Source organism: Manis pentadactyla, chromosome 14 (assembly GCF_030020395.1).
Source record: "Manis pentadactyla isolate mManPen7 chromosome 14, mManPen7.hap1, whole genome shotgun sequence".
In the NCBI taxonomy this organism is placed as follows: Eukaryota; Metazoa; Chordata; class Mammalia; order Pholidota; family Manidae; genus Manis; species Manis pentadactyla.
This window is the reverse complement of record NC_080032.1, coordinates 82,645,054-82,669,036: the sequence shown is the minus strand read 5'-3', so window position 1 is coordinate 82,669,036 and position 23,983 is coordinate 82,645,054. Positions and strand designations below refer to the sequence as shown.

The 23,983-nt window shown below is 34.5% G+C and overlaps 1 protein-coding gene across 5 annotated transcripts in view; it reads right to left on the bottom strand.

Annotated features, from left to right (window-relative positions):
- Nucleotides 1–23,983, bottom strand: part of CCDC91 (coiled-coil domain containing 91) — a 329,601-nt gene that overhangs the window by 50,615 nt on the left and 255,003 nt on the right. For all 5 annotated transcript variants that reach the window (XM_036889459.2, XM_036889457.2, XM_036889452.2 and 2 more), the window contains one exon: nt 8,826–8,939. In XM_036889459.2, the coding sequence (XP_036745354.2) occupies nt 8,826–8,939 (114 nt within the window). The remainder of the gene's footprint in view (nt 1–8,825; nt 8,940–23,983) is intronic.

The window sequence follows — 23,983 nt, the reverse complement described above, 5'->3', positions numbered from 1 at the left end:
CTTTAACTGAACAAACTCAGATCTTTCAAACTCTTTTCCTAGGTTATATACTCAACAGCTCACTCTGAACCCATGAACCCATGAAAATATCAACATTTTTCCCTAAACATGGAACCCAAAACTGGGCACAGTTCCATAGTTAAAGCACCATAAGAGAAGAAGAGAGTGGTAGCACGTGGGCTCCTGGTTCCATGATCAGTCCTTTCCTGCATCACTGAGGATCTCATGCCATTCTAATTCTTTTAGCTGTTTGTGCTAAGGTTGTACCTCTTCACCAGTTCTAATTACCGTGGGCTTTTATAATCATTTTCAGATACCAGCTTCACTCTAGATAATAAAATGAAACTGATAGTACACATGAAGTTGGCAAGGCCAGATGGTGTGAGGTAGAGGGAAAGAGGACAGGCCAAGGATACGAAAACTCAAGTCTCAGCTGTGCTATTTACCAGATGTAACCTTGGAAAAGTCAACATTCCTATTAGATTTCATTTTCTGGCTTTTAAAATCAGAATAATAACCACACAGGTGTTTTTAAGAGTCAAATAACATACGTAAAAATCTTCATAAATTTTAGTTGCTAAACAAATATATATTGACTTTATGGATACTAGGGTATGAACTCTTGGCTATTTCATTTATCCTGCGTCCTGAACACAGTGGTGATGATACTGGGGTTCTGTTCATGGAGTCAAAGAATGAACTTTGCAAACGCTCAAGGTATGCAAGTCAGGGAGAGGCTTTTATTTAGAGGGAAAGCGAAAATACGGAGCTCCTGGGGGATGGGACAAGAGTGCCCATGGCTAGGCTTTGTCTAGGGGTTTATATCCTACTGAGTCGTCTGTTTCTTACTGGTTCTTGCCTGAATGCTTAAACTGAATTGCAGGTTCTCCATTGGTTCCCGCCCGAATGCGAGCATTTGTTTTAACCAATCCCACTGAAGATTGCCTATGTTCCTAATTTGGTATTTTTAATCCTAAAGAATCTCTGTGGCTCTAACTTTATTAATGTTTAACACGGAGTTTCAGTAAGAGTTTCCTTGTACATTGTTATATTGTTCTGACTGTAATTATCCTGTTTTGCTTCTCCCAGAGGCCCTCACCCCACTCTATCTAAACCCGCCGCCACTGCCTCATTGAGACATAAAGATGCTCAATATTTCTTTACAGAATGGAAGAAACATTTATACTGAAGTTTAGCAGTACATAGCATAGGAACAGGGAAGGGCACACTCAGATGCATGCTGTGTATGGACAGATCAAGACGCTGGAAATTTGGAATATCACTTCACTTTTCATTGTTTTCTAAATGGTGTAATACCTGGAGATGGGGCAGCACAGTGAAAAGCAGTGGTGGGCCTTTAATAAATAGTTCATGAATAAATGAAGGTGTATATATATATATATACACACACACATATATATGCTTTTTAACTTCTAAGGTTGGCTAAAGGGTAAATCAACAAAAACTTTAAAAAAATCTCTACATCTCCAGTGCTCACAATCTGAACTTTATAAACCAAGACATTCTAGAATTACAACCAAAAAGTTTATCAAGAAACTAGAAATAGATGTTTTAATAAAAATCTTTATAAATTTGCTTATTTCTATAAAAGAGGAAACCTTTGGTTTCTGACAGACTGCTGTCCATTCTCTTTCAACTACATAGCCTAGTCCACATTTTGGTTTCCACTGGATTGAAATAAAAAAGCCCACTCCAATCACCACAGTCTTGAATAATCTTCTGGAATTCTACTGTCAGCATAATGTTTTTGACCTTTACTCAAGCCTGCTGTGTGCTATGGTTCTGCTATAGCTTCAAGCCATTATTTTGACCTCCCATAATTACTTAAGGTACCATGCTCTTTCAATTTCCTTCGAAAAACAAGACTTAGCTTTTTAAAGACATGGTGCTCTTGGGTCTCCATAGCTGGTTTGATCTGGTAGATACTACACGGCACCATACAGCTAACGAACACAGTCTCTGTAATCCTTTTGTTCTTGGCTTTTAATCTGAAAAATTTAATTTCTGACCTACTTACAGACTTTTGTCCCTATTCTGTATGGTTGCATCTTGCTCACAGAGATGATTTGCCTCATGGTTAACAGCTCAGATTGCTAGAACCAGGCTGTACTTTCTAGCTTTGTGATTTGGTGGTTAATATTACAGTGAGTAATGAATACACATACATACACAAACACACATACATTTAAATAATGCTGTGCTATTATATATGCCCAGGCTAGTGCTGGGACATATATAATGCTATATAAGCATTAGCTTTCATCATCATTGTTATCACAATCATTTCAATTTTAAGGCCTTTAATAGTTACCACTTCCTCTAGGTCTGAACTCTGGGTTTCCTTCTTATAATATCAGCTGCTCACCACTGATATTATGAAATATTTAGCCTTCTGAGTCAAAATTTCACTTGGTTTGGCCCATCTCAAGAAGCTATACCTCACTACAGACCTTCAATGATAGTGTATCCATCCTGTGTGTAATTCCTAACTGCTATGGCTGGTGACTCAAGGTAGACACTTTGACTTTATTGATTTGTCTTTGATTTGAATCAATTTTTATCACCATCTAATTTTGAGAAGTTTAGTATAGTGCACTAATGGACAAGAATAATCTGAATATTTAAGAAAAAGTTAAAACATTTTGCTAAAGAATAAAGCTAATTGTTATTACAATAATTCAAGTGATTGAGTAATTATTTAGATGAACATTTTAAATTATTACACAAAAACAGAGAGATAAAAACTTAGAAACTAAATGAACCAAACAGAAGTATTCACATTTACTATACTTTGATTTAGAAATTTTGTCTTTCTTTAAACAAAAATGCTATCCCCTAAAACAGTTAAAGTACATTAATTGCTGTACCAACCCAGCTCTTCTGTGCTCAGGCATTAATTTTAAATAGGAATATATGTTTTGCTCCCTGAAACAAGACTAATGGGATTTAACTTAAGCATTAAGCTTTAGCTATAGTATCTTCTCAACTATCCCACTATTGAAATGGAAATGATCAATAGATTTGCCTCACCAAAGTCCATGGTTGTCATATGTCACTAAGTCCTTTTAAGGTAATTCTTATGCAAGTGAGTCAGCAAAACACTAAGAAAGAGGATCAGGAAGACTGTTAAAATGTATAGTGGAGGATAGAGATAAATTTTATTTTAAAGTATATTGTACAAAATGAGCTTTCAAAGAAGATAAAGGTAAAGTGTAAGGCAGAAATACTGTAAACAATTTTAAAAACCATACCTATATAAGCTTTGTAAAACTACAAAACATTTTACAACATTCACCTTATTGGTTTCCACTAATCCCTACTTCCAAATCCAATCAAATTCTTCTTTAAATTTAGATGGAAGGATAAATTTATGACTCAGTGGAACACCACTTTTCAGAAAGATTTACGCTAGCAATTTCTAAATCCAAATATATTTCCATTTATTTGTTATTGTACCACTTGAAATGGGTGAAATTTTATAAAGTTTTAAGTTTTTAATGGCTTGCATTAAAATACAGGTTGTATGGAGTAGATTAAACTCCCTTTGGCATAAAAAAATGAAATTCACCTGAAAGTACAAACAACGATTCAATACGACGGTGTATACTTCACTTTCCTATGCTCAGGTCAAATAAAAGCATTTTGTAATATGAGATTCAAATCAAAGGTTACAAGCACGCACGCTGGATGGCTACTGAGCTGTTCCTCGCATAGCCAACTGAACTGTGTGCCCAATGGGTAGGAGCAGGGCTAACTAAGTACAAGAAGAATGGGGCCGGAGACTGCGGAATGCCAAAAAAGTACTATTTTTCTAAACTAAAATATAAATAATTTATATGATAATTACTATAATGCAACTGATTTATACCAAGAATTAAAAACCTGCTGGGAGTTTCATGAGTGCTCATAATCTTAATAGATCTGAGAACTGTAAGAGACATTAGAGATTAGCTAGTCCAACTTCCATGTCAATAAGAACAGAAAAATAAGGCACCACAAGATGTTCAATATCTTGCCTTGAAATCATGTTTAATTCAAGTAACTAGAACTAGTAGAAACTAAAGAGAGTTCATTTTGGCCAAATATTTCTTCTTAATAAATAGTTTCAGATACAAGCACCCAGGAATATTTCAGCAGAACTGGATTAAGTGGGTCCTCTTACAATTAAGAAATTCTGACAATGCCTTGGCCACAAAAACTTTGATGTGAAGATAACTGCTCCTTACTCTTCCCTAAAGATCTAAATTAAAAAGATCCTCTAATGTGAAGATTATTTTCCTGGAGGTGATTTAGAAAACACAGGCCATAATTCTGCTTCTTAAGAGGAAAAAATAATAATCTTTTATTACATTTGGAAGAGATTTTATTTTTTAGGAATCACTGCCTGGCTGTGAGCAGCTGCTGCCTGCTGAATGTCAGCCACACTTCCTCCCTCACAGCTAGTTCATGTGTAACGGGCTCGGCTTGTGGGATGGGTTGGAATACTTCATTCTAATCCAAGGGCCATAGGTCATTATAAACCACAAATTCTTCCTCCCTGGGGGAGTGTGAAGGGATGTGGTCTTTCCCATCTCAGTTCTCTTCAATCTCCTTTAGACTAAAACAATATTTTTGGCACCAATGAGCAGATCTAATATATTGTAATACCTTATCTGGCAATTAATATCAACTACTCAATTCTGTTGTAGCATGAAACCAAAGAACAATACATAAATGAATGGATGTGTATTTCAATAAAAGTTTACTTATACAAACAGGAAGCAAGTTAGATTTGACCCACTTGCACTGTAGTGTGCAATCCCTTAACTGGAATTTACAATGATTTAAGAGAGTTTTCAACCAAAATTTAAATTTTAATGAAAGGTAGTATGGCCTGACAATGCAAACCACTATACTTGTAGGTACCCAGCTGATTCTCAGACAAATTAAATATATTTTTTTAAGCTTTTTAGGTTTTTTTATTTACATTTTCTTCTCTATTGTACAAATTACAATGGAATTTCTAAAGTCATTTGAAAATTAGGCAATTACTATGATCTAATATGGAAACTTTGAGAGCTGAGGCTACAAAACATCAACTTTCAACTCAATAATAAGTTTGTGATTTCAATATAGTAATATGTTTTCTTAGCTTAACAAGATAGATTTACAGAGGAATTTAAAAAAGAACTATCATTTTAGAATTCTTTTCAGAAAGCATTTTTATCACTGGAACAGATTCACTATTAACTTGAATTGTTTTTCTGGCTGATCATTTAAAAAGCTCTTCTTGTTTGGATACTTTGATCACATACTGATTTTTGGTTACATACTAATAATTATATACTATTACTAATTACATACTAATTATTGTAACTCAGACTAATAATATAAGTATGAAGTATCTGACTTAGTAAATAATGCAGGATGCAATGTCAGTGTCAATTATGTCTCATTTAATTAGTACATGAATAAGTTAGCCCCCTTGGCCCTGTCCAAGGTGTTCAGACCAGATGAATAGTAAGTATTTATAAAGTTTGATGATATTCCTATCGATTTGATGCAAAAAAATTTAAAAAGCCTGGTAAATGACATTTAAAAGTAAAACATTTTCTCAGTATGATTCTGATTTTAATTCTTAGTATAACTATAATATTCAAAAGGATTGGATAATTGATTAAAAACTTGTTGACTGCAGATACATAGAAGCAATGCTCTCTATGGTGATTTGTAATTCTACTGCATTTATATTGTAGGGAAAGTGTAAGTTACATGAAAAGTTAAGCATTTGGATTTTTCATTTTATGACACTGTTCTTTTAGAAGTAAAAGAATGAAGAAAAAATAAAGGGAAAAGAGTCTTCATTTCAGTCTTTTAGTGAATTTGGTAAGGGTAAGATGATGTCAAAGGAAATATTCAGAACAAAAGACATAAAGACAGGAACTAACAAACATTAGACTTCTTTTCTTTCAAAGATTTTTTAAAACTTCAAAAAGGGAAGATTACTTCACTGACTGGAATGTAAGCCCAGTTGGAACCAAGGTCTATCGGCTTTTTGAGGTGTCTAATGTTGAAAATCTCAAGTTGACTCTCTAGTTATAAAAAGCTGGACAGGAGAAAGGAAAATTTCTGTTCTGGAAAACACTGGAAAAGTGTTCTCTGATGCAAATAGAAATCCATCTTACAAAGGAAGAAGTAGAGATGAGTTGCCCTAATTTAGTCTTTTGGAAAACGTCAAGAAGACTATGAATTTGCTAAAAAAACTTTTGTTTCTACTAAATGTTACTTTATAAGCTATGAGATATCTTAGTTATTTTTGGTGAAAAATTTCCAAGCCCTAAAATATTCATGGAAATTAACTTGAAACACTGAAATACATTTTGGGAAAGAAGAGGAGTATAGAGAATCTTAATTTTTAAAAAGTTATATAAAAAAAGAAGCCTAGAAATTAGTTGGTGCTTTCATTTCAGATATTTTACCCACTTCCTTTTTTATAGCATTTCTGTTTGGAGAGATGGAAAGATTCAAATATTAAAAGTATTCCACAAAGTGTGTTATGAAAAAACCCTCCAAATCCCAAAGTGGAAGTAATAAACTTCCTACTAGTACTCTGATTAAATCAGTTCTACTCTTCTGTGACTCTAGTAACAAGAACAGAATAAACTTTTAGAATCACACTGTAAACTCCAGAGGAAATAGAATGCCAAATATTAATCTGAAAAGCACATTTTTAATCAGCAAAAAATAATGCAATTAGGAGTGTCCTTTTTTTAATAATGTGGTACCACTGATAAAAATCAGAGCACATATTTATTGAGTCCTTACTCTAGCTGTTCTATTTTATTACATGCATTGATTTCTGACACTCCTTAAAATATTAAATTTATTTTCCTTAAGATAGAACAAAAACAGAGAAGTGAAACTTTGGTGCAAATAGAATCTAATGGTGTCATGATTTTGTTATTATTAATGGACCTTTCTACATGTGATGACTAGTATACCCACTACAAATGAATACTAATCCTTAAGGTAATTTGCAAGAACATACAGATTAAACGACAGAGCTCATTGTCCATTCTCTTCACAGGCTAATTAACCTCACACAGGGAACAAATAACTCCCATACAGGCATTTATTGCTCTCATTTAAAATTTTTTTTATGGCACTAACATCATTCTATTTGAGGGGAAAATATGATTTTCAAATTTTTTAATGAAAAACCTCCCATTTTGATCAAAGAAGTATTAATCTAAGATAATCTTATGAATGGGTTTGCTTTGCTATGTAATATTTTGTGCAGATTTAGAGCTCAAATAAGGATTGGTCATATATTACTAAAACAACATGGTAAAGAAGGATATACACTCAAGACATCTTAGATTCACTTCAGGTCTATGTTCTTTCACTACTGCAGTTCCTGGATGTGTGCAAACCCTTTGTTGGATGATGACTTCCAAACCAGCTTATTTAAAATAAACTCTAGGGGGTTACATAAGGAAACAGGCATTTTCTGAGAATATATCACTTCAGGAAAAGTCCACTGACTATTTTTGGCTCAGTATTTTCTCTTCAGAATGTTAGGTCATCAAGAATTTAGGTGACAAGGCTTTTAAAAACATACTGGTAACATGCACAAAGATTTAGTCCCACACAAAATAATTCTGTGAATGGTTAATTTATCTGCAAAGCCTACTTAGCAATTTTTACCAAAATTCTCCTTTGGTGAAATGCTAAGGTAGTAACTGGGGATAATAATTTTCTTTGAATCATACCAAATTTGACTTCAAATGAAGAGTGTGGGACTAAAGAGTTGTCACGAGCTTTTTACACTCCATGCCTTCAACTTAACTGCCAACTGAGGATAATCTTATATTTTCCATTTATTTTGCCATTTAGACTTCCATTAACTTAGTCTAAGCATTATGTGTCAAGTTTCTTCAAACAGTATGTTTTATATTTAATCTGTTTTTATCATATGTAATATTACATAACACATGATATATATTATGTTTATTTTATATATTTATACCTAATATTGTATATAATCCTAGAATATATTGCTTATATAGCATGTTGTAAACATAAAAATAAAACATAAAACACTGTGAGAGAACTTATATATTATTATATAATGTTTATTCCAGAATTTACATTAAACATCTCACCTTAAGGGATTTTCAACTTGGATACTACTTAAGACTAAAGATTTGTTGAAAAGATTATCAATTAAGTTTGACCTATTATTTTTGGTCACTGTTCAGACTCACACGTTGATAAACCATGTTGTAATGAAGTTTATTTTGTAAATTTCACATTGCACTGAAATTATTAAACTGTACATTCATTTCGTAAACCTTCAGTATGCATGCGGAATTCTGACAAACATATTCTGAATTATGTTTGGGAAATGGAGCTATGGCAAAAGAGCCTTAATTTGCTGTTCCAAAGTCCTTAGAACCACAGTGGTGTTAACAGGGCCTACATAAAGACTTCAACATGGAAAAAATTAACAAACTTACAGCAAAAAGCTAAAACTCTAACACTGTCTACTTTTCATGTGTCTCATTGAATTGGAAATGCTATAGGTCATTTTCTAGGAATCTAGCAAAAAATTACTCAGTGTTGCTTTGTGGTTGACAAGATGGGTTTTATGTTTATAGACACAACTATTAGAAAATATAATTATATCAGAAAAATAATCTTAGATGGAGATTCCTAAATTAGATAAAGGACATTTTACGTATTTTAAAATTTCATGTTATTGTATGAAAGGTAATCCTTCAGTTTATGGAAACACAAATTAAAATCCTTCAGGGGACACTTACCCTTTTCTGCTCTGTCACATACTCTATCAATTCATCTCTTGTTCTTTTCACTGCCTCTTCCACAGCCTTTTCACTTCGCTGCTGCTCTTCTATTATTGCTGCCTTAACAGTTTCCTGTTTGTGGGAGGAAAAAAAGTCAGGGAGGTTTGCACTATGACATATTTGTGTCCATTTCATATAAACTAAAAACTCCTCAATGAGCTGAGCTCATTCTGTTCAAAGTGTTACCGTTAAACAAGAATAAGAACTTACAAAATCTTTTGGTGTCTGTTAGAGATTCCACAGAATTCTTTTCTAAACTGAGTGAAAAGGAAAAGCACTGGAATTAGCCATTTATTGCAGGGAGCGCCTGACAGTCTCCAATGGCTTCCTCACCCACCTTTCATTTGATGTTTACATGATTGATTGCCTTCCTGTACTTTGCGCTATCCACATAAGACTTCCAACTTGTGTTTATTCTTCCAAGAACACCCTAATGCTCTAGCTGTTTTATTCACGTTTAATTTTCCCATCATACAATAATCAAGTGTGGTCTGGGTGGTAAGATTTACAGCTAGTTTGGTCCTCTTGCCAGGTTAAGATGTTGAGAGCTGGACACCATGAATAGGGTAAAAATTCCACCCTGTGTGCTAATATTTGAAATGAGAGATTTGGGAGAAAAGTGGTACTCCCCATTTTACTGAAATAGTAATCAGGTACCTAAGAGATTTCAGAATTTCAGATAAGGAGAAAGCAAGGTAAAATTAACACTTCTCAAAAAGTAATGGATTTTCTTCTGAAATAGCTTTCATGGATTGGGTCAATGCCACAAAATAAACTGACTTAACTTCATTTTTCTGTATAGGTATCATCTGTTTTTTAGACAGGAAACTGATTAGAAAATGCCCTGAAATTTCTCCTGAGTATTTCCTTCATTTTGTCACTTCTAAGACTCTTCCCTTTGTAGCTTGTATGTTTACATTTAGTTTTCCCCAATTAAATTTAGGTATGTATATATAACCCAGAAAATATGAACATTAAGAATTTCCTTTCCTGAATATATTTCCTGTAGAAAATTTGAATACAGAAAAATATGAACACAAAACAATACACACACACACACACACACTTCGATATCTACAGAGGATGGGACTCAAACTGTACAAACTATTTTCTAACTGGCATTTTTCACTTAAAATATATTTGGAATATTTTTAGACCTTATCTATTGTTTTATAATATGCTGTATATTCCATTACAGGGACATATAATAATTTATTTTACCAATTCTTAGTCATGAGTATTCTGGTTCTTTTTTAATCAAATAGAGCAGTGATGAGCATCTATGGTACATGCCAGGTATTTTCTTAGAATCAATTCAAGAAGTAGATTTATTTTGACCAAAGGATAATTTTTGAATCTCTCCTATAGATTTTGATATTTTGTACATTTTTTTCTTATAAGCAGCCCATTAAAATGGCTGTTTTCTTGCATCCTTGATTACATTTAGTCTCATTTATGCTTGAGGGAGAATGACATCTAATTTTATTCTGCATTTTTTAAAAGATTATGTGATACTGAACATTTTTCTCAGAAATATCAGCAATATACATCATTTGCTTGTTCTCTTCCCACTTTAATATTGGTATACTCATATTTTTTGATTCCCTTCCTAATATATAAAATTAAGTCACAAATCTGAAAATCCCTGTAATACTAACTTTGAGAATTGTTACTATTTGATCTTTAATCACTGAGTACATTAAGTTTTAGTTCCATTTATAAAATAATAAGTGCTGAATTGTTTCTATAACTATTTGGAAAGATTAAAGTAGAAAATCTATAATAATTTTTAAAAGAAAAAAATAGGGATAAATAAGATTATTTAAAGTAAAAACATCTACTATTACAATTCCTACTGGTTTCACTCTAGTTTGGAACTTGAAAACGTTCAGATTTTAGAAAGGCAAAAAATGTTGCATATATTACTAACCTCCTGAAATATAACATACTAAAAGTTCTCCAGTAGAGTATGAATATTTCCACTATGTGGGTAAATTAAAAATATAAATAACTTCACATCGGTTCAGGTCAGGTTTTGCCAACAGATGAGTGACAAAAATTCTTAGTTTTCAGGATTAGAGGAAAGCTATGCTTTCGTACCCATCAAAATGGAACAAATCTCAGCAATCAACTCAATTTTTTGGTGCATGGGCTGTAAACTGTAGTATCAAAAATTCTGAGGCAACTGTGTCCTTATCTAACTTTCTGTTTATATACATGATGTATTCATATTATCTCATTAAGCATTATTTTAGAAGTTGCATGTGGTTGTGGAAATGCACCTTAGAAAATGAGTGCCTGAATCATAAGTAAAGCTGCTTTATACATTCTTATGCAACAGTTAAAAAGAGGTGAGACTTCCATTCCTACACAAATTTCTGAGCTCAAACTATAGTTCCAACAGTACTTTTCAGACACTGATGCAAGTGCAAATTAGATTTCCATATTTCAAAATCCACGTACTGTGCAGCTGAGGTTTCCTCTAACCTTCAGTTGGAAGTAATTAATCTGCACTGCCATGATGTGCTAAATGGAAAATATTAATAGAATAACTGAATTCTATAAATGCTTCTCAAGTGATGAATATGCTCAATTAAAATCATATGTTCACTGATTTATGTCAATATTTGGAGTACCCATCTGTGTGAGATAATTTTAAAGATGAAATATGTAGAATCTCCTTAGATACCAGCATTAATGAGTATTTGCAATCATTTTTGTTGAGATACCTAACTTTGAACCACAATTAACCAAAATGTTGTCCTCCCCAAAGAGAATTCACTAAATCTATATTATAATAAATCATTCTTATTACTCTATTTCAAATTTCATCAATAAACCTTTTATGAAGATTTCTTTTTTCTCTTGTATGTAAGCACCTACACAATATTCTTGATTAAGCCTCGGCTCATGAAGCCTCTAATATTTATTACCTGGTCTTACAGAAAAAACTTGCCGATCCCTAGTTTAGGTCATGAGGCTGCAGTCTGGCAATCTGACCTGGGCTCAGCTAGACAGTTCTTTGGGTCTTGGCTGGGCTCTTCCATGTATCAGCAATCACCTGCTGGGGCTAACGTGGCTGCTACTACTAGAACGGCCTCAGGTAGGATGGCTTATTTCTCCTTCCTGTGGTCTACCCTTCTCCAGCACACTAGCTCAAGATTTTTCACACTGCAGCCAGACAGAATTGCAAAAGAAAAGAGTGAAAGCATTAAGGTCTCTTAAGACATGGGTTCAGAAATTATACAATGTTACTACAGCCAGATTATATAGGCCTGAGCAGATGGGTATTATAATTTGATTCCCAAATTCTTATCTAATTGTCTAAATACTTTTTCAATGTTCAAAGGTATCAGGTATCCTATTCTATTATCTTCTCAGAGACATATCTCCTAGATATCTCTCCAAACTGTATTGGTTGTTCTCTATGTCTGCTATGTAATGTCTATTCTGGGATCTCCTCAGGCATATTTCTGGGGATTTGCTACATTTCTCTTGAACTATATCTTTCTAGATAGCATCTGATTCTTCTTTCCTGATTTACTCCTTTGTTTTCAAGGAGCTCCTCCTGAATGGTTAATTTACAGTTTGGCTAACTATAGATTTCTAGCTTGGAAATTTCTGCAGTTTTAAAAGTTGTTGAGAAGTCTGATTCCTCATAATTTGCACACATTTTTTCCCTTCACAATAACTTTTATGCACTTTATCCCTGTTTTTCTAAAGTTTCATGACAAATCCATTTATAGGCCTATCTAGAAGCTCATGTCTTACAATCACGAAATTCATGTCCTTCAATTCTGGGAGATGAAATAAGACTAATGAGAATGAAAGTAATAATAATAATCCTGAATTCTGTTATTTCTCAAGATAATATGATAGAGCTAATGAATATCTTGAACTGATTGCTTAATTTTCTGGTCTTTTAAATCCTATTTTCCATTACTTTGTATTTTTACACCCTTTTCTCCAGATTTCTACAATTCATCTTCTGACTCCTGGTTTTTTTTTTTTTAACCTTCTACTATAGTTTCTCATCTTTTTATTTGACTTGAAAAATATCATCTTCTTCTGTTTCATAAATGCAAAATATTCTCTCACCTCTGAGGAAATTAATGATCTTTTTAAAAAAACTTTTCATCTGAATTCAGCAAAGTAGCAGGATAAAATATTAATACACAGAAATCTGTCGCTTTCCTATACACTAACAATGAGCTAGCAGAAAGAGAAACCAGGAAAACAATTCCATTCAATTGCATCAAAAAGAATTAAATACCTAGGAATAAATCTAACCAAGGAAGTGAAAGACCTATACACTGAAAACTACAAGACACTCCTAAGAGAAATTAAAGAGGGCACTAACAAATGGAAACTCATCCCATACTCTTGGCTAGGAAGAATTAATATTGTCAAAATGGCCATCCTGCCTAAAACAATCTACAGACTCAATGCAATCCCTATCAAAAGACCAATAGCATTCTTCAATGAACTTGAAAAAATAGTTCTAAAAATCATATGGAAACACCAAAGACCCCAAATAGCCAAAGCAATACTGAGAAGGAAGAATAAAGCAGGGGGGATCTCACTTCCCAACTTCAAACTCTACTACAAGCCACAGTAATCAAGACAATTTGGTACTGGCACAAGAACAGACCCACAGACCAGTGGAACAGATTAGAGAGTAAAGATATTAATCCAACCATATATGGTCAATTAATATACAATAAAGGAGCCATGGACATACAATGGGGAAACGAGAGCCTCTTCAACAGTTGGTGTTGGCAAAACTGGACAGCTACATGTAAGAGAATGAAAACTGGGTCATTGTCTAATCCCATACACAAAAGTAAATTCAGAATGGATCAAAGAACTGAATGTAAGTCATGAAACCATTAATCTCTTAGAAAAAAACATAGGCAAAAATCTCTTGGACAGAAACATGAGCAACTTCTTCATGAATATATCCCCCTGGGCAAGGGAAACAAAAGCAAAGATGAACAAGTGGACTATATCAAGCTGAAAAGCTTCTGTACAGCAAAGGACATCATCAATAGAACAAAAAGACATCCTACAGTATGGGAGAATATATTCATAAATGACAGATCCGATAAAGGGTTGACATCCAAAATATATAAAGAGTTCACACACCTCAACAAACAAAAAGCAAATACTCCAATTAAAAAATGGGCAGAGGATCTGAACAGACAACTCTACAAAGAAATTCTGATGGCCAACAGGCACATGAAAAGATGCTCCACATCACTAGTCATCAGAGAAATGTGAATTAAAACCACAATGAGATATCACCTCACGTGAGTAAGGATGGCCACCATCCAAAAGACCAACAACAACAAACGTTGGTGAGGATGCGGAGAAAGGGGAACCCTCCTACCCTGCTGGTGGGAAGGTAAATTAGTTCAACCATTGTGGAAAGCAATATGGAGGTTCCCCAAAGAACTCAAAATAGAAATATCATTTGACCCAGGAATTCCACTCCTAGGAATTTACCCTAAGAATGCAGCAGTGCAGTCTGAAAAAGACATATGCACTCCTATGCTTATTGCTGCACTATTTACAATAGCCAAGAAATGGAAGCAACCTAAGTGTCCATCAGTAGATGAATGGATTAAGATGTGGTACATATACACAATGGAATATTATTTAGCCATTAGAAGAAAGTAAATTCTACTATTTGCAACAACATGGATGGAGCTGGAGGGTATTATGCTCAGTGAAATAAGCCAGGTGGAAAAAGACAAGTATCAAATGATTTCACTCATCTGTGGAGTATAAGAACAAAGAAAAAAACGGAAGGAACAAAACAGCAGCAGAATCACAGAATCCAAGAATGGACTAACAGTCACCAAAGGGAAAGGGACTGGGGAGGACGGGTGGGAAGGGAGGGACAAGGGGGGAAAAGGGGCATTACGATTCACAGACATAATGTAGGCGGGGGGGCACGGGGAAGGCAGTACAACACAGAGAAGACAAGTAGTGACTCTATAGCATCTTACTACACTGACGGACAGTGACTGTAATGGGGTATGTGGGGGGAACTTGATGATGGGAGGAGTCTAGTAAACATAATGTCACTCATGTAATAATAGATTGATACCAAAAAATAATAATAATAACAAACAAATTAATTAATTCATAAAATTAAAAACTTTTCATGTCTCCACAGAATTTGTTTTATTACCTGCTTTTCATGAAGACTTATCTGTTCATACTTGACTATTTGCTCATGTTTAGAGTAGAGCACTAAAATGCTGAGTAACATATCTGTCCTTGCAGTTGTTCATGGACTGTAATCTTAAGAGAGGAGCAATCTCGCTGGGCTGTTTCCTTGGGGCAATTTCTGATACCAATATATGGGTCTTCTATCTTCGACTGAAAGATTCCCTGGATATAACCCTGATTGGCTTTGTATCGGGAGCTGTCTCTCTCGTGCAGGGCCCAAGGTCTGGAGTGCCTGATGCTGGCCACAAACTCCTCACTCCTCAGGAGAAAAGTTCAATATTTTTGAGATTATCTCCTGATTGCCGTTGCTGGGGAAGAGTTTTTTGGCAAGAGTATGTGTCTGCCTCTCCTACTCAACCTAATGTGACCCTTTTATTCTATGCTGCAGAGGCACTATTCATCTAGTTTTCAGGACCTTTCCTGTGGAAATTATTCCATGTGTAGCTACAGATTTGTTGGGTCCATGGGAGAAGATGACTTCGGGATCTTTCTATGATGCCATCTTGAACTGCCTCCCGTTTAAAAGAGTTCTTTAAAATATTATTTAATCTTTAAATTCCACAGAATCTGAAATATTTGTTTCTTTTGTCACTCAATATATATTTTTTCTCCTTTCACATAATTTTTTGTGGATAGGAATGATGCTTCCACTGCACAAGGGACTCAGAAGAAACTGTAGTGATGTGGTAAAGGAGAACCTAATACTGAAACTTGTGAAACATACACATTAACATATCTGTGGGATATAATGGTAACCACACCTGGATCAGGTAAATGTAAACTATATAAAAGATGGGGAAATAGGGAAAAAATTATTAAATATTCTCCTTCCCACAAGTAAAATGTGAATAGAAGGGTAATCTATTACTTGAAAATGAAGTTATTAGGAATAAATTATATAGTTATAGAACTATGAAGCACTTAAACCTCACCAGTTTGTTAAAATATATTTATTTTGTTTACTTACTGTTATTCAGAACAGGGTTACACTATAAATGGTAAAATTTTTGTTGTTTGCTCCAGATACAGAGTTATTGAATTACACCCATTGGAATGAAATTTTACTAGTCAGTGAAATTTCAAACCTTAGAGACATGTTTTATCTCATATCCTATTTCCAGTCACCAGGTTGTGTTCTTCCCTCTAAAATGTTTGTCTTTTCTTTGTCATTTCAACTGCCATCACTTGGGCTAGGCTGCCTAATTTTGCATATAAAGTATTCCGGCAACTTTCAGAATGTATTCTTAACTTCAGGCTCTCCCCAGTGTATCACATTTAAGGCTGCCAAGTTAATATTCCATAAAGGATATCAAGTACTAGTCACTCTTGTGCTCATGAAGTCTTTAGCCGCATTCTATTTCTGATAATACTAAATGTGAATTTGATTTCAAGATTCTCACAATCTACCCAAGCATATCAATTTCATATCAAAACAATTCCATCTTTGTTTTATAATACTTTTCCAAGAATCATCTCAATTCCTGTGAAATTGAAATCCAACATCAACTATGCTTATTCTCTTCTTTATGTTTTCAAATTCCTCAACCAGATGTGCTTTGTCTTATCTCATTCTGCCTTCCAGTAGAGCAATCTATGGATCTGACATATTCCTTAGTTCGTTTTGAGATCCCTGAAGATAATGGCAGAGTCTCATTTATGTTTGTAACCTCTGTAGAAACTACCATTCTTGTCATACGCCTAGTAAGTAGTCAATTTGCAGCTCCCTGGACACATCATGTTCTCTCAGCTTGGAATGATTTGCCTTAATTCTTCTCTTCTGATGAGCAAGCCTATCCTTTCTTCTGCATGATACAGTTTAAGCATTATCAGCTCTAGCAGCCTTTCCTGAAATGCTCCAGATTTTTCACATCTCCTCACAGTGTGGGTAGATTTAGTATTGCTTGCATGTGCTCAAAGAACACCCTATATTTTCTCTCTCAAAGCACTCCATAACTCAGAACTGTAGTAATGGTTTTCCTTGTCTATCTTACCAACTTAGTGAGCTGGCATTATGCTATGTGTTAAAACTACAACGGTGATTAGATGGTTGTAATGGTAATAGTAATAAACAGTATCAACACCAGCAGTAGCCATCTCAACAATAACAGCACATACTATGCTCCAATCACTATGCTAAGGAAGTTAAGTGAATTTAAGTTGGGTTATAAGCTTGTTAATGGTACTTACAATTAAATATTCTGTGACCTGACAGAGATCTATGTGAAAGACACAGCAGAGTTTAATAAAATATATTAAATATAAAAAGTATTAAAATAAAAACATAAAAGCAATATTTGGTGTTTGAAATTAACAATAGCTATGTGAATTTTCATTTAATCCTCATAACCACTCAGAGAGGCATGTATGCCCTGAGATTTAAAGCAATCTATAAAGTTTTATGTTTAAAAAGTGGTAATATAGTATTTTTAAGGGATTTCACAGTATATCTGAAAGAAAATTTTCAAAAATTAAATTACAAGAATGGTTGATTTTTGGAATGTTAGTAACTGGATATAAATCTGTGGGAGTTGTAAATTGCCACGTACCTCTAATGACACAGGAATAGAAATAAAGATCGTCAGAGCAAAAAATGACCGTAGAAATTATATTCTCAATACATACATTCTTTAGTTTCACACCCAACCCATTCTCCACAATCCTGAATAAAAAAATGATATACTTTTTGCTAGACATTGTGGGATTTGATAGCTTCATATTGTATTGAATGAGATTTTTTTCACCTACTTCTTCTAATCTGTCCCTCTTCATCTAAATAAAACAAAAAATCCTTTTACAGCAGCCTTTAAAATAGGTGAAGAATCTTGCCATATCTATACTTTTTTGTTCTCTGACCTAAATAAATACTCCAATTCCTCCAATAATATGTGGCAAGGCTTTCTGCTGGCTTGACACACTACTACCTAATACCTGCATGATATTTTACAGTCTCTAAGGCTATTTCATCCATCTTAGTTTTTATTCTTGTTTTTTACATGTTTCCAAGGGCCACACAGTAACTCTTTAAAGCACATATTATTAATTCTACTTTACAGATCTGGAAATGCAGCCTTATACATGAGCACAGCTAGTACTCAAATGTAAGTCCCAAGTGAGCATTTATTAGTTAGATTTATTATATTTATTTGATAATCAGTAAAAATCCTTTTTATCACAGGTAACAGTGAATTCAGCATGAACTAACTTAAAAAACAAACAACTTTCAGCCTCATATAAGAGAAAACAAAAGAACCAAGAGTAGGACCCATTCGGTGCCCAGGGACTGTGGCCGGGATGCCAGTCTCTCCCTCTCCAGTTCTCAGCACTCTCTGCCTTTGCTACTGACTCCGTTTTCACAAAAGCTCTACACATATGGGTCCCAAGATGGTTACTAACAGTTACAAGTATTTTCTCATTTTCTGACGGTGAGTAAGAGTGTTTATATACCTGAGGACCCAGGTCCCAAAATGGAGTCTCAGAGGCTTGACTCAGAATAATGTGTGAATTAGTGGACTTGCTAGTCTGGGGGTAGGATATAATCATTAGGTTAAGTAAATAAGGGTTTATGCCTAGATTAGAAAGTAAGTTAAATCTCACCTAGAGAAATTTAAAAAGTATCACTTTGGGAAGAGAGGAATAGAGGCTGAGGTGGCACCAATAAATGTCTAAGATAGTCTCCTGATTTGGAAACGTCTGTCTTAAAACACAGTCTGTGGGGCTGAATAGGAGGCCCTCATCTTCCCAGTGAAAGAACATGAACTAAAAATTCTATTTGGACTCATACAGCCACTCATCACCTTGGAGCAAACCTGTACTAGTTGTTCAAAGTAAACACTTTTTCTGGAGCTGAAAGTAATTATCCTTGTTTCTCCCAGAATACTTTCTAAGTATCTCACGGAATAATGGTAAGAATCATTTCAGTCTGGCATCCAACAGACTATCTGATTAATATATTTTTAAAGGGATCATAACATCCAAAGCATTAACTTTCAGTAAAATGTTCCATTTAAAGCAACCAAAACTCTAAAAGAGCTAAATTGTGTTGTTGGAGATCAAGTCCATTTTTTGAAGATTAATATGTTTCCTTAAAACAGTGCTGGTCTTGCACCATCTTATAATCTATTTTGATTTGTTCAAGACTCAGCTCCTACTTTCAAGGTGCTTATAACTAAGTGGAGAAGACACCAAAACAGCTCCTTTTACTTTAATAGTGTCTGGGCAGTGGGATGGTTATATACCAACTGCCAAAGAAGAAGGACGAACATGTGATTTAATCTAACAAGTAGAAAAATAAGCTTTCATAGATTAAAAAAAAAAAGCTAAATTACTAACTAAGAATGGGTTTTGCAAGTAAGGACAGCAATGACACCCTAGGCTGAAGAAAACAGGCTGGTGTGTGTGCCAGCAATTTGGTACTAAAAGCATGAAAGGTGAAGCAGAGGGGCAGAAGGTGGTCAGGACCAGGTCACTGTAAGATTTATATTTCATGCTTTGAAGCACTTAGAGTTTGCGCTAGGAGCTGGAATGATATCCTCTAAGCTATGGGGAGGCCCTGAAGACTTTAAAGTGGGAGAATGACATTTGGTTTTTACTCTAAACTGAAAGGGAACAAAACTGGAAGGAAGGAAGTCAATTTAAGAATTCAGGGTAAGCAACCCTAATTGAGATAATGATAGCAGGTAGGAAGCAAACACACGTGCTTAAGGATTATGTAACAGGTAAAAAGGGAAGGTTTTAATGATTAAAAAGGTAAGAAAACGAGGATGAGAGAGGGAGTGTCGAGGAGGAATTGCAGTTCTCTGGACTGGATAACTTGGTAGACAGTTCTGTAACTGAATGAAGTAGGAAATGGAGCAGGACGGAAAGGTCTTAAGAGATGAGAAGGCAAGTTGATGTATTATTTGTTCACTTGTCTCTACAATCAATACAATACTTTCAACAATTAAAAATGTAAGATTTCATGTGTAAATAATTAAATTACTATGATAATTTTGTAAATAAAATTTTAAGACAAACTAATGAATCAAAACTAAATCATTCAATACAAAAAGTTATTTCATGGTTCTAAAACTAGCCTGCTAAGCTAAAACAGAAATGCTATTTCCTTTTTTTAAAGAAGGGTCAGGTGGCAACACTAAATTTCTTAAAATTTAACCACTGATTATAATGTTTGTGGCTTTTGGGGAAAACATAACCCTAAATTACAGTGGCTGTGGTTAAAAACTATTATCAAGAGCTTCCAACGTCAGACATAGTTTAAGTGTCCGTATGCACTAGAGTTCTTTTACAGGACTTTGCTAGAACAGCAAAATTAATGACTCTCTTCTTTTTACCCACTTTGGTGTCAATAACAAATGTACTTTCCTTTCTCTAACAAAAATTTTCAAGGAACACAGTATTAATTTAATACTAAAATAAACAAAGCCATAGTCATAAACTTTCTTCTGAATATCTCAGAAAAAAAATGTACAAGTCTAAAATCAACACTATGACTTAGTCTTAATTTATGACCAAGGCCAAACAAAATCCTCTCTCAAAAAATGCCATAATTCTTAGGTATTGTGCTTTTTGTCAGACTTTAACATTTCTCTCCTCAGGGAAGGTCAGTATTAACACAGAGAAAATCCTGAGGTAAATTCTAAAGCAGATGCCACTTTTTCCCGCTTATATTTCTCAGGAGTAATTTTACTTGCTTAAGTTTATACTGATTGTTTTTTGTGTTGCCATACTGCATCCTTTCCTCATTTCTAGTGTGACTTAGTGGCCAAAGACGCTAATTTCTATTAATTACAAGTTGTATTTTCAAAATTCTTTTAATTAAAGAAAAACTTGAGTGCTTTGAAGTGCCATGAAACTTAGGATGGAAAAAACAGCTTCCAGGTTTTTGCAAAGCGAATCCCTTTGGTCGGGACTCAGGTAGTCCGTGGTTTCCTGAATGGTCGCCCTTCAGCCTCCACGGATCCCGCCCAGCTTCCCAAGGACTAGAGGACAGAATGAGCGCTGGCCTCTGACACTGGACAGGAGCTGGGCAGAAGGTGGAGACGCTGCTGGAATACTGGTGGTCCTAAGCTTCCCAGAAAATGTCGACCAGCTCTGGCCACGCATCTTGGCTAACAGTGGGAAACAGAAGGCAGCGATATCCTTAACACCTTCCCAATTTCATGTGAAAGGTAACAAGTGAAGTGTGAGACTATTTCCACTAGTACACAATTAATCTGAAGTGGCCATATTTTTTCTAGGTAGAAAACAGTCACATTTCATAAAACAATGTCATGTAGAGTCCTGGCCAGAAAATTTTTCTTTTTTATGTATTTGGCTTTAAACCCCAAATATATGCCTGCTAATCCCAAGTTTTGATCTCCATCTCTGATAACTCACCTGAACTCCAGACCTGTATATCTGCCTATTCAACATTTCCTCTAGGATTATGAATAGGTACCTTCAATTTAATATGCACAAATCAATGTTTAGCCCCATCCCATGAAACTCAACCTTCCTCACCAGAGTAAATGAATAAAAATTATAAAAGTTTATTAAAATTTAGGTACATACAGTAAAATTTATCAGTATGAAATATATAACTTGATAAGTTTTATACAGTGTTAAGTACCACTATAATCATAATGAGAACACTTCCATCACCTTCAAAATGTAACCTCCCCAATCTCACCCCAGGCAACAACTGGTTTCTTTCCTCTCAAATTAATTTTGCCTTCTCCAGAATTTAATAGAGATAGAATCAAGCAGCATGCAAATTATTTTGAATCTGGTTTCTTTCCTAGTTTCCTTATCTAAACAAGTGCCCTACCACCCATTCTCAACCAAACACATAATCCTGATTTTTCCTTCACAGCCCACGTTACAATGTGGAATTACCATAAGTACTGTAGGTCTTGTTCAACTTAACTCTGAGCTCTAAGAGGGCCTGAGGACTCTCTCTTGCTTGCGCCATATGCCAAAACTTTCAACAATGCCAACACACAGTAGATGCTCAATAAATACTACTGAAAGAAGAAACGAAAATAATTCCTTAAAGTTTTTCCTTTTTAAATTACCTATACGTTTAATGATCAATAAGATGAATTCTTTCTGCAATGAAAACATTGGGAGGGAGAAGCGTGTGGTGGCGAGTTGCAAGGCCTCTTGAGCAGGACTGCCTGGTTTGTTTGTTTTTTGTTATCATTAATCTACAATTACATGCAGAACATTATGTTTACTAGACTCCCCCCTTCACCAAGCCACCCCCACAATCCCCATTACAGTCACTGTCCATCAGGGTAGTAAGATGCTGAAGAGTCACTACTTGTCTTCTCTGCAGGGACTGCCTGGTTTTAAATACGGCCTCTTTCCTCTTCTAAAGAGTTACCACGGCCTTATGCAAGCTACATCATCTCCCTAAACTGTAATTTCCTCATCTGTAAAAATGGGGACACTAGTTTCTGCCTCACAAGGTAGCTGTGAGGATTAAATGAAATCAAACATGTAAAACAATTAGCAAAATGCCTTGCACTTACAAATGAATATATGATAGCCAATATTGTTTTAATTATTGCCATCTTTGTCACCACTACCATTAGCTTACTCTTTCCTGCCACCAAAGCTGAAGAAAAAATTCCATAAAAATAGATTCTTAGCTAATAGCCTAAAATATTTGTTAGGAATAAAGTCTAGTAAATGAACTTGAGTATGGAGAACTGCCAGTTTTCCTTATTCTTGTAAGAGACAATACCATTCTGTCAACTTTTATAATGTTTAATATTCCAGATCTTTTCTTAAAAGGAGTAGCATGAACATTAAATATAAATCTGAAACTCATAGTTAAAATCCTCAAGGGTATGAACAAGTTCAGGAGGCAGGACTTCAGATTCATATCACTAGCAGCCTAAGGGTAGAGCTTACTTATAAATTATATTTCTAGTCATTCAACTAAGGTAATTTAGGGTAATGAATTAACTTTGGGATTTTTTATAAACCTATTGTAATACATCATTGTTTTTTCCAATTTGCTATTCTAGAAAATTAATGTGATTGGTTAATGGAGTCTAGAAATTCATTAAAAAATTTTGGAAGAATACAACTAAATCTTAGAAAGTCATCTTCCTGAAAGTGTTCACTTCATGTATATTTATTGCATATTTTTTTCTAAATCTACTTACAGAAATACCAGCCTATTTTCCTTGCAGCTGGTATTTTACACCTAGCATAATCTTTGTTTTTCTGAATTATTTTAATCACTGAAATGTGTTTTTTCCTTTACCTTGGGAATTTAGAAAAATAATAAAATATGATGACTCCTTGCAGGTATCTTACTTTCTAAATTAAATTATTTCTTACCTGTTTCTTAAAGTATGTCTATCCCATAAGAAAAAGAAAGAGTAATAATGTTATATAATTTATACAGCCTATCATTATTTTCATTTATTCCACTGAAATTGAACTGAGAGAGTGACATCTGGTTTTCAGTAAAAAACAACAGTAAACACATGGACAGAGACAGACGAGGAGCGTCACAAACTGACATCGATACTAACATGAATCACGCTGAATGTGGTGGTATCTTACGTGCCAGATATTGGCTGAGCAAAATTTTACATGCTGATGGGAAACTCACTGATGGCAGTCTATTTATTATGAGAAATGCAAGGCAATATGAATACCAATCTAAATTTTATTCTATTCTATTTTATAGCATAATGTACTTTATTTTGAAATGTAGTGAAAACCAGTGTTACCCAGACCACTGGCAGTCTGGAACGTTCTCTCGAGATAGAATAAAGACTTACACAATTCTTTTGTATTTGATGATCCCCTAAAATGCCAGAATTAAAATGTTAATGCAGTGCTCCCTGAACTTTGAGAATGATGTGAAATTTCTTCCTATC